The following is a 21,577-nucleotide window of genomic DNA, read 5'->3' as shown; positions in this document are numbered from 1 at the left end:
CCAGAATTTGCTGCTCCACCAAAGCACTAAGAACGCTGGCAAAAATCATCAAAATACACTTTCCCATAACTGTGGAAATTAAAGGCTTGCAACAATCTGAGTAACTTTTATTCAAGGAAAAAAGGCTGAATCTTGGTGAGAACAGTGAGCTTGGTGGCCATTTAGTTGTCCGAGCCCCATCCCCTCTCCTCAGTTCTGCGGTGGCCGTGAAACCAACAGCCTCTCAACCACGGCAGCTGTGAAAACTTGCAGCCAACAGCCCTGGAGTGGGCGGAATGGGCGTGGGGACCCCAGGGAACTGTCACTGCTGACTGTGTGGCGGCTTCCGTTTTCTCAGAGCTCATCCTGAATGGACTCAGAGTTCACGCAGTCAGGGCATCGTGGGTGCCTGAGGCTGGGGCATCAGCTGGCACTCACAGGAGGATGGCCAACCAGAGACAAGCTGGGGAAGGAGACGACGTGGGGGCTCTGAGAAGCTCTGCCACGTTCTTGGGAACCCAGAAGGCCAGCCTCACGCCCACAGGAAACCTCAGAGGCCCTATGCTACTCCTGGGTGACAGATTCTGCACAAGCAGGGAGTGAGGGCCAAGGCAGGGTTTTAAGTTACCTCCATGTACACGCACACAAACACAGATACACACACATGCACACGCGCGCGTGTGCACACACACACAGGCTCTCGAAGGTGGAAGGCTCAGTGGTTCTAGGCATTTAAGAAACTCTGTCAAATCACCAGCTGGCCCCTGGGCTGAGCAGAGATGCCAGCGGCTGCACTTGTGTGAGGGAGCTGTCAGGTCCTCCAGGAGAGCCGGGGAGTTTGGTTCTGGATATTCCACAATGGCTTCCTGGACAGAATTAGTCCAGGAAAGTCACTAAACAAACAGAAACACCAACAAAACTTGGAAGGAAAGATCTGATTTCTAGAACGGACACATTATCCAAAACATCCAGTTTTCCACAAAAGATCACGAGGCACGCGAAGAAGCAGGACAGCAGCCGGCCCACAGCAACAGAAGTGAAGGCACCGGTGTCAGGTCACCTGGACCCGAGACATAGAAAGAATTCTCAGGGTCAACAAAGGACAAATCACTCAATTTAAAAATGAGCAAAGGATCTGAACAGACTTTTCTCCGAAGAAAATATGCAAACAGCCGATTAGCACATGAAAAGATCCTCAGTATCATTACTTCTCAGCCAGAATGAGCTACCACTTCACATCCACTAGGATGGCTGTAATAGAAAGACAGACAACTCTCAAGTGCTGGCAAGGACGTGGAGAAATCAGAGCCCTCAGACACTGCAGTCACTTTGGAAACAGTCTGGCAGTTCATCAAGGTGTTAAACCTAAGAGTTACCAGATGCCCCAGCGATACCACTCCTGCACGTACATCCGAGAGAAATGAGAACACAGGTCCACACAAGACGTGTACCCGACCCCTCCTTCTCCACGCGCCCCCTGTCCTGGGAGCTCTGGCCCGGCCCGCCCCGGCACCTGGTGGCTGGCTTGCGTGCCGCGCGCCTGCACAGTGGCCAGCCGGTCGTAGTAGCGGGAGATGGGGTTGTCGTGCTCGATGCCCTTCTTGGCACAGCGCTGCTTGTAGATCTCCACCAGGGAGAGAGAGGACGGGTTGTCCTCCACCAGGCGCATCTGCGGGGACACAGCCACAACGCGTGGAACTGGGGAGAGAGGGGAAGAGTGAGTCATCATGACTCAGCGCTTGACGTGACCCTCGGGGACATGCTGGGAGCAGCGTGCTCGGGGAAGAGCTGACTCAGTGAGCACACGGAGCTCTGTCTGCTGGGGTGCAGCCGGAGCTGCCCGTCGCCCGTGTTTAAGACACAGGTGAACAGAAATACCATGTAAGGTGATTTCAAAGGAGAAATACTCTGCTGAGTGCACTGGTGCCAAGCAGGCAGCAGCAGGTATGAACCTGTCTACGGCCTGCCTCCAGGCCACAGAACCACCCGCACCCTGGTGTGCACACACACGCCGCGGACTTCAGATGGACAAGGAGTTACCTCAGTCCAACGTCAGTTACACCATGGCTAGTGGCCTGTTGCCGTGGCGTCAATCCATAAAGAAATTCCAGAAGGACTCCAGGGGACATGGGGACTACCACTTGGTGCTGACCAGGAGTTTGCTTCTTTGGAAGCAGTAACCACACTGGGATCAGCACTGTAGATCTCGTTACATGCACGTTAGAACGCACTCAGCTTTCTATAGACTTCTTGTTTTTGTAATCTACTTATTTTGGGGATATTGAACTTAAGAGATTCTGGGTCAAAATGGGCTGGAACACACCTTGGCTGTCAGCACAAAGCCCCACACGGGACCAGACAACACGCACCCAGCAGGCCTCTGGGCCCGGGATTGCTGCTGTGTGTGTCAACAACGCTCTCCCCTCCGGGGAGGGATGCTGGTGCACACAGGCACGGTGCCTCCTTCTCCCAGCAGACACTCTGCGGCACCCCCGTCCTGCAGCGAGAAGCCTGAAGGCCCCGAGCGGCCCCCCTCCAGGAGCAGGGCCCGTGTGGGGGCCCAGCACTGCGGGGCCTCCAGGCCCAGAGCCGCCCGGGGCCGCGGCTGCCGGCATGGACGGCAGACTCGAACCTCTGCAGGCTGACGGGTGCCGCCGTGCACCCTGCGGCGCTGGGCTGGTACCTGTGAAAAATAAGTGCCTCTTGGTGGTTTCCTTTCTTTTTTCCAAACAGGGGTTCAGCAGGCGGAGCAGCTGCAGCACGCGCTCCTCCCGCCGCGACTCCGTCAGGCAGGCGTCGTTCATGACCAGGTACGGGTAGATCTTGCCGTTGTGGCCGCGGATGTACAGCCTCCTGGCCGCCGTGTTGTGCTTCTGCACAATCTCCACCCGGGGCATGAACCTACCGGGACAGGCGGACAGTAAAACATCGGCCCTGAGTCTCCGAGAAGAAAATGGGGCTTGACAGGAACGCGGTCAGAACTGTCGTGGAGACAGACTGTGGCCCCAGCAGACTGTGCCTCACGTGGCAGGTGTGAGTGCGACCAATCTGCGTGGGAGGGGACGCCAGGCAAAGGGGGCGCAGGAGGAGGGAGCGGAGACGGCCCCCACCCCGCACAGCAGGGGCAGGTGCCCCAAGGAGCGAGCAGAAGGCAGGAGGAGGGCGGGCCACGGGACACAGGCGGATTCGGAGGGAAGGGATGAAACGCCTTAATGTCGAGGGCCGCCGCTTCACGGCTCTTTACATCGTGAGTGAGACAGGACACGTTCTAGTGAATCTGACAACTGTCTGACCCTGTTGTGACTACTGGGCTTGAAGAGTTTACAGAAAACTGGGAAACTTTATACTTTGTCAAGTTCCACGGGGCTCAAAAAGGGTTCTTTTGAGAGAACATAAACACAAACACAAACCTGACTCAAATGTGATGCTGCACCCTGCCCTCCGGTTAGACCAGACTCTTCCAGGGGCCTCAAACCCTGGGCCACCCTGGGCCCTCTCCCATTTCCGGGGAAAGGAGAGATGAGGGCGGGTATAGCCCGACTGCAGAGTGCCGGCGGGAGGCTCACTCACCTGGCGATCTTGATGTAGTAGTGTGTCGGCTTCGGCATCAGAAACTCCCCAGGAATTTCCACCTCAGCGGTCTGCGCTGAGAAATTGCTCAAAAACCGGCACTTTTCTTCTATGAGGAAGAATTTTGGAAGCTGCTTGGTTTTGGCCTCCAGGATTTTGATCCATTTCTTCAATTTAGAAATAAGGTTATGAAGCTTCATGGACCCTGGAACACTGAAGTCAAAATCTTCAAAATAAAAGATAATTAGAAACACTTTTAGTCATCTGGATGGTTTCTAACTCACTACAGAACTGCTGCTCAAGTGCCTCCCCGCTGGGACACAGGCATATTCTATATCTGGTCTGGAGCACCGACCCCGAGGATTTTTTTTTTTTTGACTGACAGATCCTGCCTCAGGTTAATTTGTACAAACAGCACAAGTAGACGTGAGCCCCACGCAGACAGCTGCCCAGGGGTCACACTAGTCCTTATATCCTCTCATCAATAGATGAAAGGCTCTACTCTGGAGCCTTTGTGGGGGCCTGGGTGCCTTTGGGAGACTGAGCCGGAGCCAGAGCTGCAGCTGCGGCCTTGGTCTGAGCCTTATCCTTGGCCTTTGGCTGACAGAGCCTGAGACCCTTGGCAATGAGGGCACGAGCACGTTTCCCGAGCTTGGGGTGAGCAATGTAGGCAAGTCGACTGAGCTTGAGGCTGCTGCCCTTTGGGATCTTGGGCTTGACCTCCTTGGCTTTTAAGCCTCGACAGCCTCAGCACATGCACTCATGGCCTTGGTGTTGTTGGCCTGCATCTTCTTCAGGCCCTTCTTGTTGTGCTTCTTGGCAAAGCGCATGTTCCTCAGGAACCTGGGGTCCACCCCCTTAAGAGATTCGTATCGTTGTGATCGGGGTTTTTTGATGCCATTTCTGTGCCATTTTCGGGACTGGTGGTGTGTGGTGCGGTTCTTCGACTTGGCCATGCCTGTACCGGAGCCGGGAGACCCCGACTCCGACCCCGAGGATTAAATGAGGTCGCAGGCACGGACACGCAGCACAGCACACGCTAGTCCAGCAATTCTAATCGTCACACCCATGCACAGACTTAACCGTATGCAGCTGTCATCAGTTTTATGACAGTCCATGAACTTTTATTTTTTTCCTGTGGCATTTCTCTGGTCTCCCTTTAACTCTGGCATGATGTCACTGGAGCAGGTGGCAGGAGAGGCCGCCACACACCAACACGAGGGGAGGCAGGGGCCACCCAGCCAGACGCAGGCAGCTTCACACAGCTCTGGACCAGGACAGTGCTCCCAAGCTCACGGCTGATCTTGATGTAGTGAGTTTCTGTTCGTTTTTTTGGATTAACTTTAATTTTGAAACAAATACAGATTCATAGGAGTGCAAAAGATTGTACGGAGAGAGCCATACACCCCTTCCTGACACTAAGAGACTGGCCTTGGCACAACCCGCAGGGCTGATGCAGACTCGCCAGTTAGGAGCACTATGTGTGCACCTGTGCCTCTGTGGGCGTCACGTGGGGATGCTGCACAACCAGCCCCGTGACCGGGATGCTCATTGTCCATCAGCGAGACGCCCGCTGCCTCCCAGAGCCACGCCCACCTCCTCCCAGCCCCGGGGCCCGGCCACCACTCATCTGTTCTCCGTCTTGACTATTATGCCATTTCATATGTGTTTCATAAATGAGAGCCACACAGCAGGAATCCTGAGATGGGCTTTCTGCACTCAGCATAGTTTCGTTCAGGTTCACCCAACTTGCTGTGTGTGCGACAGTTAACTCCTCTTTATTTGCTTTACACGAGAATGGAAGCACCGCCCTCTGTCTACCTGCTCTCCTTAGAGGGGAATGTGGCTAGACTCCAGTCTGGGGCTGTAACACTCGTGTACAAGTGTTTGCATGCAGGTCAGTCTCCCTTTTCTGGGACAAATTCGAGGTACTGCTGTGAACTTTCCTCCCGTCCTCACAGACTTCTGGCTGGCAGCCAGCGCACGCAGCACCGCTGGACAAGGAGGTGCAGCTCTTCTCCTCTGATACCAGGGTCCCAGAGAACTGACGGCCAGAGGGGACGGCCAGCTCTTGATTTATACCTGAAACTTGCTGCAGTTTGAGGTGGATCAGAGCCTCACAGCTGTCTTCTTTTAAGTTTTAGTTTTCGTCATTTTTTTTTTTTTCACATCAAAATCCAGATGATTCGCCCCACTTCTAATTCTCTGTTTCAGACTACATTTGATTTAATGATCTGGACGTTTTACAATAAAGAAACACTGAGTATCACTTCTTTTAAATAAAATACGATGGCTCCCATAAAACTTTCATCTCAGACCCTTTCTTTCTCAGAGGATGACAGACCGCATGAGCAGGAGCTCCAGGGGATGTGGCCGTGCCTGTGTGTGCACCAGGGGGACGAGGTCCCCAAGACAGACGAGGACTTAGGCTGAGGGAGACCAGGCCACTTACCACAGATCACACAGAAAGAGGTGGAGCCGCAATTCGAGCTCCTGTGGGCCTAGGAAGATGCGTGAGCCTGATCTAGGGACAGGTCATGTCCCCAGGGACAGATTCTGCCACCAGAATGCACTACAAGTTTGACCTTCGTCACCTGGAGTCCTGCACCTTTGAGTCTTACCGCCTCACCCTACACTGTTGAGTTCTCCCATTAAACCAAGCAGGAGGCAGGACAGAGAAGCAAGAGCAGGCTGCCCTGAAGCCTGTGCCCACCCCGACGTGCAGCCCCGTGCTCTGGCTCCCACACCTGGGGAAGGACCTGCGGTCCCAGGCGGGGAGCGTTGCTGCTTCCTTGTGATTTGAGCCTGTATTTTAAACACAGTGTAACAGCTCACCCACACAGTGCTCACGAAAACAAATGAATACACTAAGCTCAGATGTTAAAGATGAAGGAGAAATGTGAGTGGAAGCGCCCCTGGATTAGGAAGAGCAAAGCAGGACTCACCAGTTGTGAACTGGCCCTTCAGCTTCTGGAAGACAGGGTCCTGCGCAGTGGCCTGTGCCCGCCGGGCCAGGGACTCAGAGGCTGCACTGGAGAACATGGTGGAGACGTTGGACACATTCTCCAGGCCCACCCCGAATGTGCTCACCAGCTTCTTGACGAAGTTGAGGGTGTGGGGGGTAATTTTGGCATCGGACACTGCTCCGCTTTTCTCAAATGCAACAGAGTAGCACTTTGCCAGGCCCTGCTGGAGCTGCCTGAGAACCTAGGGGAAAAGGGACCAAGGCAACTCACAAAACAGAGCTCTCGATCTGAGCAACCAACCAGCCAAACGCAGCTGTCCAGCACGTCCCCACCACCACCAAAGCTCTCTGTGGCACCTGGCGCCCACCAGGTGCTGTCATCAGAGTGTGCAGACCAGGGGACGCCTGGACGCCCACATTGTGAGCTGTGTTTGCAATGAGGAGCAACTGTCCTGAACAGTTCAAAACAAAAACAAACAAACAAACAAAAACCCCAAAACCCAAACCAAAAAACCTCAAATCCCATTTTTTGGGTCGTACACACACTCTTCTGCTGATTAAGCGAGGAAGCCGCCACAGCTTCAGTGCTACTGCCGCGCGTGTGCACTCAAAGTAACACGGCACTAACTGGGGGGCTTGTGGCCAACTGGCTGAAACTCTGGGCAACCAAGGCGGAGTATTTTGGCAACAGCTCACACCAACGCCATGGAGCTGGCCTAGCCGCTGAAAGGTCACCGGAAGCGGCTCCCAGCCCCAGAGACTGGCAGCCAGGGAGCTGTCCGGGCCCACAGCCACCACTGCTGCCTGGTCAGTGGTGGTATTAAGTGACGAAGCTCAGACAACTGAACAAAGTGAACATCTTAAGGCCAGAAATGGCTTTCTCAACTTCATCTCCTTCCTTTGACGTCTTCTGCTGCAAGTATTCGAGGCTGCACCAGCGTGCAGAGTTACGCAAGTCCCTGCTGCCCCACCGCTCAATTCTGCGACACACGTAAATGACCAGGCAGCTAATCGAGAGCAAATACAGCCACAGATGCACACAGAACGACACGTCCCTCCGCAGGAAGCCAGCACTCCCGAGATCGTATCCAGTACCTCCTCGTGCCAGTTTTCTCTGAACCAGACCATCTGATCGACGATGCCTTCCAGGGAAGACAGCAGGGTCGGGTGCAGTTCCCGCTGCATGTGCATGATTCGGCTGCAGCGCCACATGGGGGCTGTTGCTCTTATGGGCCCTGGATCTGATGCAGAATGGGACTGGTTACCCACTGAACTTGGCTGCTGCTGTCCAGAATCTGAGAGCAACACACACAACGCCAATGTCAGCGCCAAACTGACCGATGGGAGAGTCGGTGCTCTAAGGACCCACCGGCCAAAGGAACACTGGTTCCTGCCGGTGTGCGACACGTCACGGGACCGCTTCCCCGGGGGCCACGTGGATCTAACGGGGTGGGGCGCTATGGGGAGCATGGCTGTCTACAACCGGGCCCCAGAAAGCACATGTGCTGAGAGCGGGCAAGTTCAACAGCACAGGAACTGGGGGTGCGGGCGAGGGCACCGTGTTCACCAAGCTCGCTCTCTGACTTCACCTGAATCTGAACGTTCACTTTTTAAATGTCTGGCAAAATATGTCACAATACATTCTTTACACTACAGCTCCGAGGATCCACAAGTAGTTAACAAGTCACTCTCCACGTTTTCATCTAGGAAAGCCAAACCCACGTGGAAAAGGACATTTTTGAAAAAATACATAAGAGGTATGTTGAATACCTGTTGCCCATTTTTCTAGCTTCAGGTCACTTAGAATAAAAATCGTTAACTTTCAAGTGACCAAAACACGATCTGCCTCAGTCCTGGACCCAGGAGGTCGGAGCTGACGTGCTGTGCAGTGCTAACCCAACCCCGCACAGGAGCGGCAAGGCCGCCACTGCCCGGGGGATGGAGTCACCTTCCAAGAACGACTCTGGCCTGCAGCGTGACTGTCTACGGATTAAGAGCGTGGTGAAGCAAACAGTGCTTTAATTGTTTACAAAGCACCACGCTGAGTGGGTAACTGAAACCGTTAAATGAGTTATTTCTTTACATCCTAGGGCTATTCAATATGGATTAAAAACTTCTGAGTAAATTTTTACATTTGGTAAGATTGATTTCTATGTGGATTCTCCTGACAGATGAAGACATTCTTTACAACACAGTAACTGACATTTATACTGTTTACCAGGACTCATTTCTAACTATCGAGGCAAGTTATGCTTCACCATTATCTGTACCTAAAAATTTCATACACTTTTCCTACTTATGCATCAAATCTCTTAGGTAAATCAACACTCAGCACATCGTGGTGAAGGAGAACCATGAACCCCACCGGGAGGTCAGGGTTTGTCTCCCAGCCCCAGCGTCCCCTCAGTGGCTAAAGGCGAGACCGGCCCCCGTCCTGGGAGTGCGCCGCAGGCAGGAGCCTGTCCGCCCGGGACCCAGCCCCGCGCCCGCGGGGACGTACCGCTCTTGTAGCGTTCCCGCTGCTCTATCTTCAGGGTCAGGTACAGGGTCCGGATGGGGAAGTAGACGGCCTGGGGATACACTCGTCCGACCTGCTCAGAGACAGAGAAGTGAGGACCACCACTTATCACTGTGCTGCTGGACAGAGAGAATCTGTATCGAAAACAACTGGCGTCAATCCTAAGTGGGCCGCTGGCCTGCACTTGGGCCAAGGGAGCAGATACCGGATACACAGGAGGCCATTAAACAGCAAGTCAGACATCTAATTCAGCTTTAAAAGACCTGACAAGGACCAACATGGGGATTTCGCCAGTTCTGCTCCAGGACTCTTAATCACAGAGAAACCACACTTTCACTTAATTCAGTTAATATGAGGAAGACAAAATACGAAAAGTTCTTGCATCTCACTGAAGGCAAATGACAGGAAAACACAAAATGATATCAGTCTTTATTCACCAGGAATCGTGAGCTGATTCTGACAACTAAGCTCATTAGTAACTTTACTCTGCTTAACTGCAGCAAGGAGGTGACTGAAAATTTTCTCTTTAAGGTAAGAAACGCCAGTTTTACCAAATTACGGTTACACGGCTCCCTCAGGAGGGCTGAGCAGACATACCCAGCTCTGCCACAGGCGGCAGGGTGGCTGGCTAGTGTCTGTTATGAGATGCTCAACGAATGACAATACCAAGTAGATGGAATCTCCGTCTTGACAGATAAGGTCCAAGAAAATGCCGCTACCCAGGAACAGAGCTGCAGGCCCTCAAGTTAAAAATAAAACCACTTCTGGGTACAGCGTAGATGATGTGCGACATGTAAAAAACAGAACGATGAGGAGCATGTTCCTACGTGTCTGGTGACAATGCTGTTCATTCCTGAAAAGTTACGACTCTCTGATTTTACAAAGGCACTCGATCCCAGACGGAACTGTATCCCAGTCTCTCCTGCTCAGCCCCTTCCTCCACCTCCCGGTCTTTCCACAGGAGAGGGCCAATCTGGACCCATTCTGTAACCATGGTCCTACGGGACCTAGCGCCCTAGTCTGTCCAAATCCCCAAGCCCACCCCAGGTGCACACAACTTTCAGTGTCTAACAGCAGCAGCTGAACAACTGTACCAAGGGCAGCAAACACCACAGTTTGGGGTGAGTTTTATTCCGAAGGGAAGCCCTGCAGGGCACACGATGGGAAGTCAGCCATGAAGTATCAACTGGATACACACCCACGTGAGTAGCTCTGAGTACTCACCAGTCAGCTTGCATTTTAAGAGGATGTTCATTTTTACTTGTATCTTATGTGGCAACATGTTCAAGGAAAGCCACTGCCAGTTTAATACTGCAATGCTCCAGCAGATTATTTCACTCCAACCCTGACACTCTTCAATTGCTTTTAACTGTGCTTTACATCAAGTGACCTCTAATTGTCTACATCTTCCCATCTCCCTGACTCAGTTTCAAAACTCTGAGCATGCACAATTTCTCTCTGGAAAAAAAGGATGTGGAATGAAGACTAATTTTTTTGTGACCAAAGATGTCTTGGTATTCCCACCTGGCTAATGAGGTTCAAAAGCAGCTTCCCCTCGGAGCCGACCAGACAGGTGAGCAGCTGTGGGATCCAGGCCAGCCACTGGATGGGTGGCACGCCAATGCAGTACTTGTCCACAGCATCTGCCAGGGTATTCTTGTCATCATCAAAACTCAGGAGCCACAGCACCTAAGATGGAAGGGAAAGCTTTAGAGTTGAATAAAAATTCACAGGCTCTCACCAAGTGACTTCTCCCCAACATTAAAATTCTGTATAAGAGTAGCTTTACTGGCACCGTGGGAAAAGATCTGCAAAAAGTCCAAAAGCACCGCTAAATTTAGATATAAATCTTACAAATTAAAATGAAAATGTAAATACAGTTTTCATCTAGATTTAGCTTTAAAGCCAATTACTAACTGATCCCATCACCTGGCTAGTGGTGGCCAGTGTGACCTCAAGGAGGCAACAGGTGACACCAAGGGCCCGTCCGCCTGCTGCTTCACACTGTCATCTCAGCAGAACAAAATGGACTTTAGCTAAAAATTCCAGGTGAACATCACCCTAGCACCAGGCAGGCCCCGTGGTGGCAGCCCGGCATCTGCAGCTGTCTGAAACAATTCCATCTACAAGTCAGCAAATCTGGACTCAGACCGTGAGGGGGTCAGTGTTACTATAGTTGGTTTGTTTCTACAGTTGCTTTAACTACTAGGTGCTAATGTTCAAGTCGAACTTTGACATTAAACCAAGGAATCTAAAAAATCCTAACCTTTCATGGACAAAAGCACAACAACTTAAGAATTCTTAAGTTTTCTGAAAGGACCGCCTCTGGGTTGCATTTATGTGTCTCCTGGGAGGGATCACCTGTTGGCACATGTCAGTAGGGACCTGGTGCCCGGCGCTACTCTGGGGCACCATGGACAAGGACCCCGAGGACTGAGACCTCACCCTGCAAGTGTGCGGAGATTGTGCGATTCGGTGTCGCCTGTGACTAGGGCTGACCGCTCCGTGACTGTGTGCATGGTCCCCGCAGGTGAGAGGCCAGACTCTAACGGGTGTCTTAGCAGGTAAGTTCTCCTTGCAGACCCCCATCAGCCTACAGGAATGTGTGTCCAGTGTGAGATCCCACAGAGAACACTGGCCTTGAGTCCTAAGACTCAGACTTCAAGCTCAGTTTTGCTGCTTCAAAGTCCTCTGACCCCAAGTATATCCAGGCCTCAACTTTTCAGCCTTAAAGTAGAACCATGGACTATACTCTGAGGAATGAAGGGAACTGACAGATAAGGCATGAAGTAACGCCTTGAACCCAGCACAGATTAGTATGTAGCTGAATTTCCATGCAGACTTGAAGGCTTCCAGATGGTCTTTGGTCGAAGCTAATTCTCTGTCTCACCTTGGCTAAGTATTTTCTAGATTTGCTCTCATTTTGATGCCGGCAGGCGTGCAGGTAACAGGTGATGGCAGACACTCCGAGATGCAGCTGCCGCTCCTTGACAAAGATGTTCTCCAGGTAGTCACCCCACATGGCCCAGGCCTTCACCAGCACGTCATGCATCTGCACAGCTGCAGAAAAGGCTTTGTTTGCTTCCTCAGACCTGTGAGGACACAAAACCGAAACATGAGTTTTTTAGGTGGACATCACATCATATAAAACCAACCGTTTTAAAGTGAGTAATTCCATGGCATTTGGTTTAAAACCAACCGTTTTAAAGTGAGTAATTCCATGGCATTTGGTAATTCCACACCATTTGGTGTGGTCCAGAACATTTTCATTACCCAAAGAAAACCCTTAACCAGTAAGTAGTCACTCTCCACCCCCTCAACCTCCAGCCCCTGCGGGCACCAGCGCGCTTCTTGTCTCTACAGATTTCCCTACTCTGCGTACTTCACGTTAGCAGACTCACACATGATGTGAGTTTTGGTCTGGACTCTTCCGTTTAGCAGAGTGTCTCTGAGGTCCACCCCCGCTGCACTACATGCCAGTACTTCACTCCTTGTTACGCTGAATAACACCCCACTGTGTGTATATACCACGTTTTGTTCATCTGTTCATTTCAGTTAATTCAGTATTTTGGCTACAGGAAACAGTGCTGCCATGAACATTCATGAGCAAGTACCTGCCTGAGTCCCGTTTTTGATTCTTTTGGGTAAAAACCTCAGAACACAATTGCTGGGTCACGTGATAGGTCTATGGTTATAGTTTTTGAGGACCCAACGCACTGTTTTACAGCTGACTGACCCCAGCTCTAAGAATAATCTCCGTAAAAGGAATCAACTCTGTTCCAAAGTGGCATGCTAAGAACACGTTATCAGCAACTCAGTGTTCATGCAACTCATTTTTTTCTTTTATTTATTTATTTTAATCGAGGTACTGGATTGAACCCAGGACCCTGTGCATGCTAAGCATGTGCTCTGCCACCGAGCTATATCCTTCCCCTCAAGCACTTCACTTTTAAAAAGCTTTAAGCACTACAGATCAAACGGGCTTGTCAATCTGCTGCCAGGTACTGTCTTCATAGAGGCACAATGTCTGAAATGCCACCCCTGATAACACTAAATCATACCAATTTCTAGCCTGACCTTCATGTTGGCTTCAAGTTATAAATAACTATTCAAATAATCTGATGAGTTTTTCTCTTATCCTCCACCTACACAACATACATACTTGTTGATCTGAGCCAAGAACATTCCCTTCAGTGCATAAAATTCAGCTGTCATCTCTTTTGTGAAATATTTTAAGTTTGTAGATTCAATAACTTCAAGGCCCTGTTTATAAAAAAACAACAGAAAAGAATGTCTTGAAATTTCTAGACAGTAATATAAAAACCTCATTAAAATATTGATCTAGGCAGTAAGTCCCAAAGGCCATTGACAAATATACTTTAAACTGACAACAGATCTGTCTACCGTGAATACTTACTGACTGACTGACGATTTACTTAAGTAGTATTTAAACTGAATCACTAAATGCCAAGTTCAGTTCTAGACACCTTAAGGGTATCATTTTCTCCAAAGCTTTATGTATTTAGTCAGTTTCAATGTTTTTATTAACATCCCTCTGAACATGGCCAAAATCTACGAGATACCCTCACAATCCCGCAGTTTTAAGTTTTCTTTCCTTAATATTAACCACGTATACGGTAGAAGCGAGACCACCAAATGCAATCCAAATACTCAAGTGGCTTCCTGTCCCTCCCCTGCTTGGGCAGGACTCTTCCCCATGACGCAGGCTGTGTCTGTGCAGCCCCAGCCCTCCTCCCCAGGGGGCATTGGCAATCTCCATGCGGCCCTGCCCCTCCTCCCAGACCTCGGGGCGCGGCCGGGCGCCGGGTCCCCTGACACGCTACCTGCATACACTCATTCTTCCCCATGACACCTGCCAGCTGGAGGTAGCACTTGACTTGCTGCCGAATCTTCTGGAAGCAGTCCACGATGGGAACGGTTGGAATAGTATGAATGCGACTTAATATGTCCAGAGCCACATTGACCAGTCCCTGCTTGCGGGCGATTTTCCCATACTGGATGATTGCTGAAGCCGATGCGTGAACCCCCAGCATAGCGTTATTTGAGCTTGGATCATGCTGAGAACTATTCTCATACGCAGTTACAATAGCTAGAGAGCAAAGAAATGGGTTCTCAGCCCAAGTCAAATGCCGTTCAAAGTGTTCCACAACTAAGGCTTAAGTAAAAAATGAAAAACAAACACATGGCTTATGAAAATGGGAAGCTCTGTGATAAATCCTCATTACTTTTCCCTGTATTCTGCATCAAAAGTAAGATACAAGAAGCACCAATTACCAAGCTGAGCGCTAGCATCCTGGCTAACTAAAACACGAAGGTGGCTCTCAACAGACGCCTGACAGGTTTAGGGGAGGAGCAGCGAGGATCAGGGAAACTGGGAAGGCCGCTCACTGCCACCTGAGAGCAGCTCTTCCTCGGGGGGCTTCAAAACACAGAGGGCCACAACCCACAGCTCCGACCCCATGGGCCTGCGCCCCCTGCAACAGGCAGTGTCCAGCAAGTCTGTTCTGGCTGGAAAAAGGCAACAGGGACGGGGACTTCCTCCCACCTTCACCCCCTTCCTCCTTACCCTCGTCATACCAACCACCATCTACCATACCTGCCAAAAAATAGAAAATCTGGTAAAAGGGAAAAAACAAAACACAACCAAGACATGAAACCAGAACAGTGGGGTGTCTGGAAAATTACATGATGAATGCATGCCGGACCAGGTAGGTTTACCCTGGTAATGATGCTGCCTCCACATGAAGACGCTGCTCCAGTGGGACAAGTCGTCCGACACGATAGGCAGCCGGTTCCTCCAGGTCTTCACCACCGTCTTCATGTCGTGCAGGCTGTTGTTCCTCCCCAGGTTGCTAGGCTGCAAGCCTGCGTTTATCTGTGCAGCTTCCTGAAGTTCAATGATCTGCTGCGCTGCCTGCAGGGGACCAGTGTGAAGAGCCGACAGTGAGCGCTGGGTGAGGGTGAGCGAGGGAACCAGCCAGAGTCCATCAGGAGCCTGACTGCTGGGAAGCCCCACGGCTCAGTTACTGCAGGAAGCATGGGGCTTCTTCAGATGCCTCGGATGCCACACCTGACTTACCCACACCTCAGACGCCGCTCTCAGGCTCCCCTGAACTCCGCAGGTGCTGTGAAGCCGGGGACTGGGAGGGCAAAGGTGTATACACCGCCCGCCCCACCTCACCCCAACAACCCTCTTTTCCACCCCCTTTGCCACCAGCCAAGTGTGGCTCTATCAATGTCAGACCAGAACAACCTCACCCTCGGCCTTCAAGCTTTCCTTCCATTAACGTGTGACCCTCAGAGCCATAGTGAGCATCTTAGGACACAGTTCTAATGACTCCTGGGGCTGATACATGCATCTTCCATCACATCCCTACAGATCTGTCCAGTTCACCACCCTTTAAACCCCAAGTGTGCTGCCGGCTCCACCTCCTTACGGGATGCCCCGGCCACAGCTCTGAGCCTATTCAAACTCTACCCGTCAGGTCCCACCTTCCCCTCCCACAGGGGTTTTCCCTTCTCTAAACCCTGTGCTTCTTTCCTGTGCTGCCGTGTGGCCCTGAGTCACAGACTCCCTCTTCCTTTAAATTTTGCTTCTTATGGATGTGTCATCATCTCCCTCCAGCTACATGCTCCATTGAGCCAGAATATGTTTTTAAATTGTGTGAATGTCTCAAACAGCGCCAAGTTCAGTACTCGGTACTCTTCTGTTTGACTTTAACGGGGAGGTGGGAACCATCTCTAAATGCAGTCAGCTTTATAACCAAGCTAATCAAAGATATTTACTGAGGATCAGCCATGACCAAAGCAGTGGAACAGATACGCAAGTGCCTTTAATCACTTCCAGAATACTTGAATCAAGATTGTCTGAAATACTACATTTTATACTCCATGCTTTGAATATGTAACTATGTAATAATTTCTACTTAGTTATTCATAACTGTTATTCATTCACAATGCTACTCAGTCATTCAATCATAATAATACTCAGTCATTCATAATGAATATTTCTTGAATTGACACCTTTTTCCTATGTTCAATGTAGTAACTTTCTTCCTAATAGCTACAACATGCGACCCACCTTTGCACTTTTAGGATATGAAGGAAAAAGTCCTCTTTAAATACAAAGCTTTAGACTGTTTTAGTAACCTAGATTAGAGACGTTACACACCTGCAAAGTAACATTAGTGCACACCTTGAGCAAAAGCCACAAATAACAGATACAGAAATGAAAAGCATCGAAACAAAGTAAGAGACTAACTGCTTCAATGAACTTCTGGTTCACTATGAAGAAGACAAGATAATCTAAGTATATTAATAAACAACTACATAACTTAAAAAAGCCTATTTATACACTAACTATAAAAATGAATTTACCAGTTAAAGTCTCAAAACTATTCTTTAAAGCAGGGGAAGTATGACCTTCCTGAACTTCTGTTACAACATCAGCCTACAGTTTTACTCACTGAATAACCCTGGAAGCTGCTCCAGGTGAGGTACCAGGTAAGAGGAAAAAAGCTGGCAGAGCCCCTGGAGTGTGTGCGCGTGTACGCAGGGGCTGGGTCGGGGGGAAAACACGTCCCGTGGAGCGGGGCAGCGTGCACAAGGGGCCGTGGGAGGGTAGGCCTTTAGATTTGAGCCACTGAATGGCTTGCGTGGCTGAACGAACTCAGAAGCAGGGAAGACGATACACAAGGGAAGAAGCCAAGGCACAGTCTAACTGCAGCTGTAAGAGCCTCAGAGGATGAGAGGCTTTCTGGGCTGGACAGGGGCGTCACGCTGATGCTGTGCGGTGGGCATTACAGAACATTTCTAAAGCAAAAGTGAAAATCGTCAGAATCACTTCTGAGAATGGTCTGTTGCTTAGATCCCATGGAAGCTCCCAAACTGAGAAGCATCATTTCAGTTCTCTCCATTTTGACTCTAGCCTTCCTTTCTCTGAGGACGATTTTAAATGGGAAAGGACAAGTGGAAGGAGTTCCCTCTCTTCCGGCCTGCTCAGCTTACAGACCTAAGCCTGGACAGGAGGTGCTCCACTGACGGGCCCGTGAGGCTGTGCTCCCACAAGGGCACCGTACCCACCTGAAGAAGAGGCGTGTGCACGTGGGACACCACGTGGGGCAGCCGCCGCCACTCGCGGATGGCCAGGCTGCTGGCCATTTCCACCAGGCGCTCGATGAAGCTGAGCTGCTGCTCCTCGGGGTGGCAGATAGCCAGGTACCCACGGTACATGTTGACCTTCCAAGCCATCTCCTTTGGACAACTCACTTCTACCTGGTGGTGAAAGAACATTACATAGGAAGCAACAGGTATACCACTGTCTCAGTGGTGACAGTCAAAAAGTGAAGTCAATTTTTGTGCAGCCGATTATACAAAGCAAAAAACAGAAATTAAGCTATAAACAGACACATTTTTTTCTGAGAAGCTTGCATTTAGATTTCTTCGGGATACTCTCCTTTTCCAAATCCCAGTGAGTGGCCAATCTCTCCAGCTACAAAGGCATGCCACAAGCTCCTTGCTTTAAGGTCACTGGTATTTCCAAAAAGGGGGAAACTGATCAACAAAGTCAGCAGGTGAATTTTCAAATTATTAAATATGTGCTCATCTTTTAAATCATCTCCAAGTCACATTGTTATCCTGGGAAACTGACCTAACTTGTTCCATATTATATAAGGAAGTAGACAGAAAGCAGCAATTCAGGTTTATAAAAATGTGAGTGAACATTCAAAAATTTTACTGTCATACAAGATCAACATACAGAAATCAGTAGCATTTCTTTATACTAACAATGAAACATCAGAAGAGGAAAGTAAAGAAATAATCCCTTTTAAAACTGCATCCAAAAAAATTAAACACTTAGGAATAAATCTGACTAAAGAAGTGAAAGACTTACATGTGGAGAACTACAAATTGCTGACTAAGAAAATTAAAGATGACTGAAAGAAATGGAAAGATATCTCATGTTCTTGGATTAGAAGAATTAATATTGTCAAAATGGCCATACTACCCAAAGCAATCTACAGATTTAATGCGATCCCTATCAAATTACCCAGGACATTTTTCACAGAACTAGAACAAATCATACTAAAATTTATATGGAATCACAAAAGACCCAGAATTGCTAAGGCATTACTAAAGAAAAAGAATGAAGCTGGAGGAATAACCCTCCCAGACTTCAGACAATACTACAGAGTTACAGTAATCAAAACAGCATGTATTGGTATTGGTATAAAAACAGACTTATGGATCAATGGAACAGAATAGAGAGCCCAGAAATGAACCCACAAACTTTGGGTCAATTAATCTTTGACAAAGGAGGCAAGAACATACAATGGAATAAAGACAGTCTCTTCAGCAAATGGTGTTGGGAAAACTGGACAGAAGCATGGAAATCAATGAAGTTAGCACACTCCCTCACACCACACACAAAAATAAACTCAAAATGGATCAAAGACTTAAACATAAGACAAGACACAATAAACCTCCTAGAAGAAAACACAGGCAAAACATTATCTGACATACATCTCAGCAATGTTCTCCTAGAGCAGTCTACCCAAGCAATAGAAATATAAGCAAAAATAAACAAATGGGACCTAATTAAACTTACAAACTTTTGCACAGCAAAGGAAACCATAAGCAAAACAAAAAGACAACCTACAGAAAGGGAGAAAATATTTGCAAAAGATGAGACTGACAAGGGCTTAATTTCCAGCTCATATGACTTAATAAGAAAAAAACAAACAACCCAAACCAAAAAAATGGGCAGAAGAACTAAACAAGCAATTCTCCAATGAACACAAACAGCCATAGGCATATGAAAAAATGTCCAATATTGCTAATTATCAGAGATGCAAATCAAAACTATAATCAGGTATCACCTCACACTAGTCAGAATGGCCATCATTCAGAAGTCCACAAATGATAAATGCTGGAGAGGCTGTGGAGAAAAGGGGAACCCTCCTACACTGTCGGTGGAATGCAGTTTGGTGCAGCCACTGTGGAAAACAGTATGGAGACTCCTCAAAAGACTAAAAATATGGTAAGTCTATGATCCAGCAATCCCACCCCTGGGCATATATCCAGAGGAAACCTTAATTCAAAAAGATACCTGCACCCCAATGTTCACAGCAGCATTATTCACAATAGCCAAGACACGGAAACAACCTAAATGTCCGTCGACAGATGATTAGATAAAGAAGGTGTGGTATATTTATACAGTGGAATACTACTCAGCCATAAAAATAATAAAATAATGCCATTTGCAGCAACGTGGATGGCTCTGGAGATGGTCATTCTAAGTGAAATAAACCAGAAAGAGAAAGTGAGGCTATCTTTCATCTGCCAAAACACCCAGCTTGCTGCAAGTGAAGGGAAATCTCCAGAGGTTCATGACTTTGGCCGAAGAGACCCATGTGGCTGCAGAGACTACAACCTGAGAGTGGATGTGTCCCTGGGAGGCAGGAGGAACGTCTCACCTGCACCAAGGCCTCCTTCATGGCGGTCCAGTTGGACACCCGCCAAGCACACTCCAGGACGAGGTAAGGGTTGATGTGACCTTTGGACTGGCCGTATTCTGTCAGGGCTTCCCACTGGTTCAACTCCTTGGAGCACCTAGAGACCATGGATTCGGGACCAACTCAGTTACCACACAGACTCAGAAAGGGCAGAAGACAGGATCTAGCCATTCACTTCCAATCCACAGAAGGAAAAAGAAACTGCTGCCCACACAAAGAAGGGAGGCTTCTGCGGGATGCTGACGTGCCCCAGGAAACCACTCCCCTGAGGCAGTGAGAGCCCCCCCGCCCCCTGCCCACAGCGGGGAGCTCAGAGCCCTGGAATCTGAGCTCGTTTTACTGTTTCTCCAGCACACTCTCAGTGACTCAAGACTTGACAGCTATGCGCAGATTTTTGTTTGTTCTTTCCTTTGGGGCCATAAAGAAAGTAGCAAAGATCCCTTTTAAAAATACTCGTGAGAGTACATTGGAGACTTTTCACTGGTCCCCTTAGCTGACCTTTGAACACATCACGTTCAGCTTACCGAATCCAGTGGTCCTCCCAAAGCTGGTACTCTGGGAAAATAGCGGGAGATGCATTACTCCTCTCATGTTCTTTTTTGGCTTTATCCATTGCCTTTTCATAGGATTCTTGTGCCTAAAAAAGTTAATAATGCTTTCACACGGCTGTTTAACCAGAACCTCTGTATGACCACTGCCCAGTGACTGAGGACAAGCCGGATCCCAGACCTAGGAGTGTCTCATGCTCTTCTCTCAGGTCACCTGACACCCCAAATTCTTCACTCAGAACACAGGAGAGTGGGAGGAGGCAGGTGCACAGTTCCCTGCACAGAAGGGAAGGAGCAGACTCTGCCCAGACCCACATTCACTCTCCATCCTCGGTGGTAATGAAAGCAGGGGCCACAGCCCGTGCCTTTGCTGCTGGAGTGTCTGTGCTCAGTGTCCCACACAGGGCGGTGACTGCACCTGTGACAGTGACCCTACTGCAGCAAAAGGACCGGTACAAGGTTAGTCTTACACTAGACACAACCTACCTACCCTTCCCTCAGGACCAAGGACTGCAAATAAAAAGCATTCACGTGAGCAGCTGACAGTAAGGGATTCAAGACAGAGCTCTAAAAATGTTCATGTCACATATGCACATTTCTCTTAAACTGAGACCTCGATCAAAGAGCCTCTATGTGTAGGATAAATAAATGCTCCCAATAAACAGCAAACTTCTATTTGAGTGTGACCTGACTTGAGGACGCGACAGCAAAGCGCGGCCAGCAGCGGCCTTCCCGCGGCCGCCCCCGCCGCCGGCAGCGCTACCTGCTCGAAGAAGCCGTGCTGCTCGTAGGCGATGGCGGTTGCCGTCTCCGAGTACCTGCAGCGCTTCTGCCACAGACCCGCCCACATGTCCTCCTCTTGTAACAAGGAGTACAGCTCGGCGAGGGAGTCCAGGATCTCCTGAGGACACAGACGCCGGTATCTGAGTGCCCGTGACAAAACCATTCTTCCCAGCAAAGCAACTTCACGGTACCACGATTTACAACGAAATCGAAAACGCGAAGTCACTGACAAGGAAGACGTGATCGACAAAAGCAGTGAGGCCTCACCTGCTGAGGTGGAGTTATGCTCTCCTGCTCATAAAACTCTGTCGTTTGCTTCGGCTTAATCTGCAGGCTCAGACCTTTTTCAAAGGCCTGGTGCTCTAGCATCAGCGTGGACCGGAACCAGAGGTTGTGGGTTTTTCCCAAGTACTTCAGGACGCAGGGTCGGATGGGAATGGGGGGGACACACTGGGACATGGCTTCCACGAAGCAGTTCAGGGCGCTGGGCTGACAATCCCGCTGCACCTGGTGACTGCCACTGCACAGGAACGGACTGATCTCCCCAGCCAGCGCCTGAAACCAAGCAGCGCGGTGACTTGGGTCCTTGTTCAAAAATCAGCATGTCTACTCTCTCACATGGCATCTGGGCTATTTCTGATAATTCACTTTTAAGTAAGAGTAGTTTCCTCATCCTTTG

At 49.6% G+C, this 21,577-nt stretch overlaps 1 protein-coding gene and 1 pseudogene across 13 annotated transcripts in view; both read right to left on the bottom strand.

Moving 5' to 3' along the window:
* The window catches only part of TRRAP (transformation/transcription domain associated protein), a 97,117-nt gene that overhangs the window by 4,323 nt on the left and 71,217 nt on the right, over positions 1-21,577 (bottom strand). For 7 of the 13 annotated variants that reach the window (XM_032460051.1, XM_032460054.1, XM_032460058.1 and 4 more), the window contains 16 exons: positions 21,166-21,453; positions 20,879-21,016; positions 20,092-20,204; positions 19,529-19,664; positions 17,136-17,327; positions 14,739-14,967; positions 13,877-14,142; positions 13,195-13,295; positions 11,923-12,124; positions 10,557-10,721; positions 9,015-9,105; positions 7,610-7,809; positions 6,495-6,756; positions 3,550-3,775; positions 2,663-2,880; positions 1,493-1,677 (listed from right to left, as the gene is read on the bottom strand). In XM_032460051.1, the coding sequence (XP_032315942.1) occupies positions 1,493-1,677; positions 2,663-2,880; positions 3,550-3,775; positions 6,495-6,756; positions 7,610-7,809; positions 9,015-9,105; positions 10,557-10,721; positions 11,923-12,124; positions 13,195-13,295; positions 13,877-14,142; positions 14,739-14,967; positions 17,136-17,327; positions 19,529-19,664; positions 20,092-20,204; positions 20,879-21,016; positions 21,166-21,453 (3,012 nt within the window). The remainder of the gene's footprint in view (positions 1-1,492; positions 1,678-2,662; positions 2,881-3,549; positions 3,776-6,494; positions 6,757-7,609; positions 7,810-9,014; positions 9,106-10,556; positions 10,722-11,922; positions 12,125-13,194; positions 13,296-13,876; positions 14,143-14,738; positions 14,968-17,135; positions 17,328-19,528; positions 19,665-20,091; positions 20,205-20,878; positions 21,017-21,165; positions 21,454-21,577) is intronic. The other 6 variants (XM_032460064.1, XM_032460063.1, XM_032460055.1 and 3 more) reach the window with 3 other exon arrangements.
* On the bottom strand, positions 3,970-17,853 carry LOC102514091 (annotated as a pseudogene).

Source organism: Camelus ferus, chromosome 18 (genome assembly GCF_009834535.1).
Source record: "Camelus ferus isolate YT-003-E chromosome 18, BCGSAC_Cfer_1.0, whole genome shotgun sequence".
Classification (NCBI taxonomy): domain Eukaryota; kingdom Metazoa; phylum Chordata; class Mammalia; order Artiodactyla; family Camelidae; genus Camelus; species Camelus ferus.
Note: the sequence above shows the minus strand (reverse complement) of the source record. Positions and strands in the feature narration are given on the sequence as shown.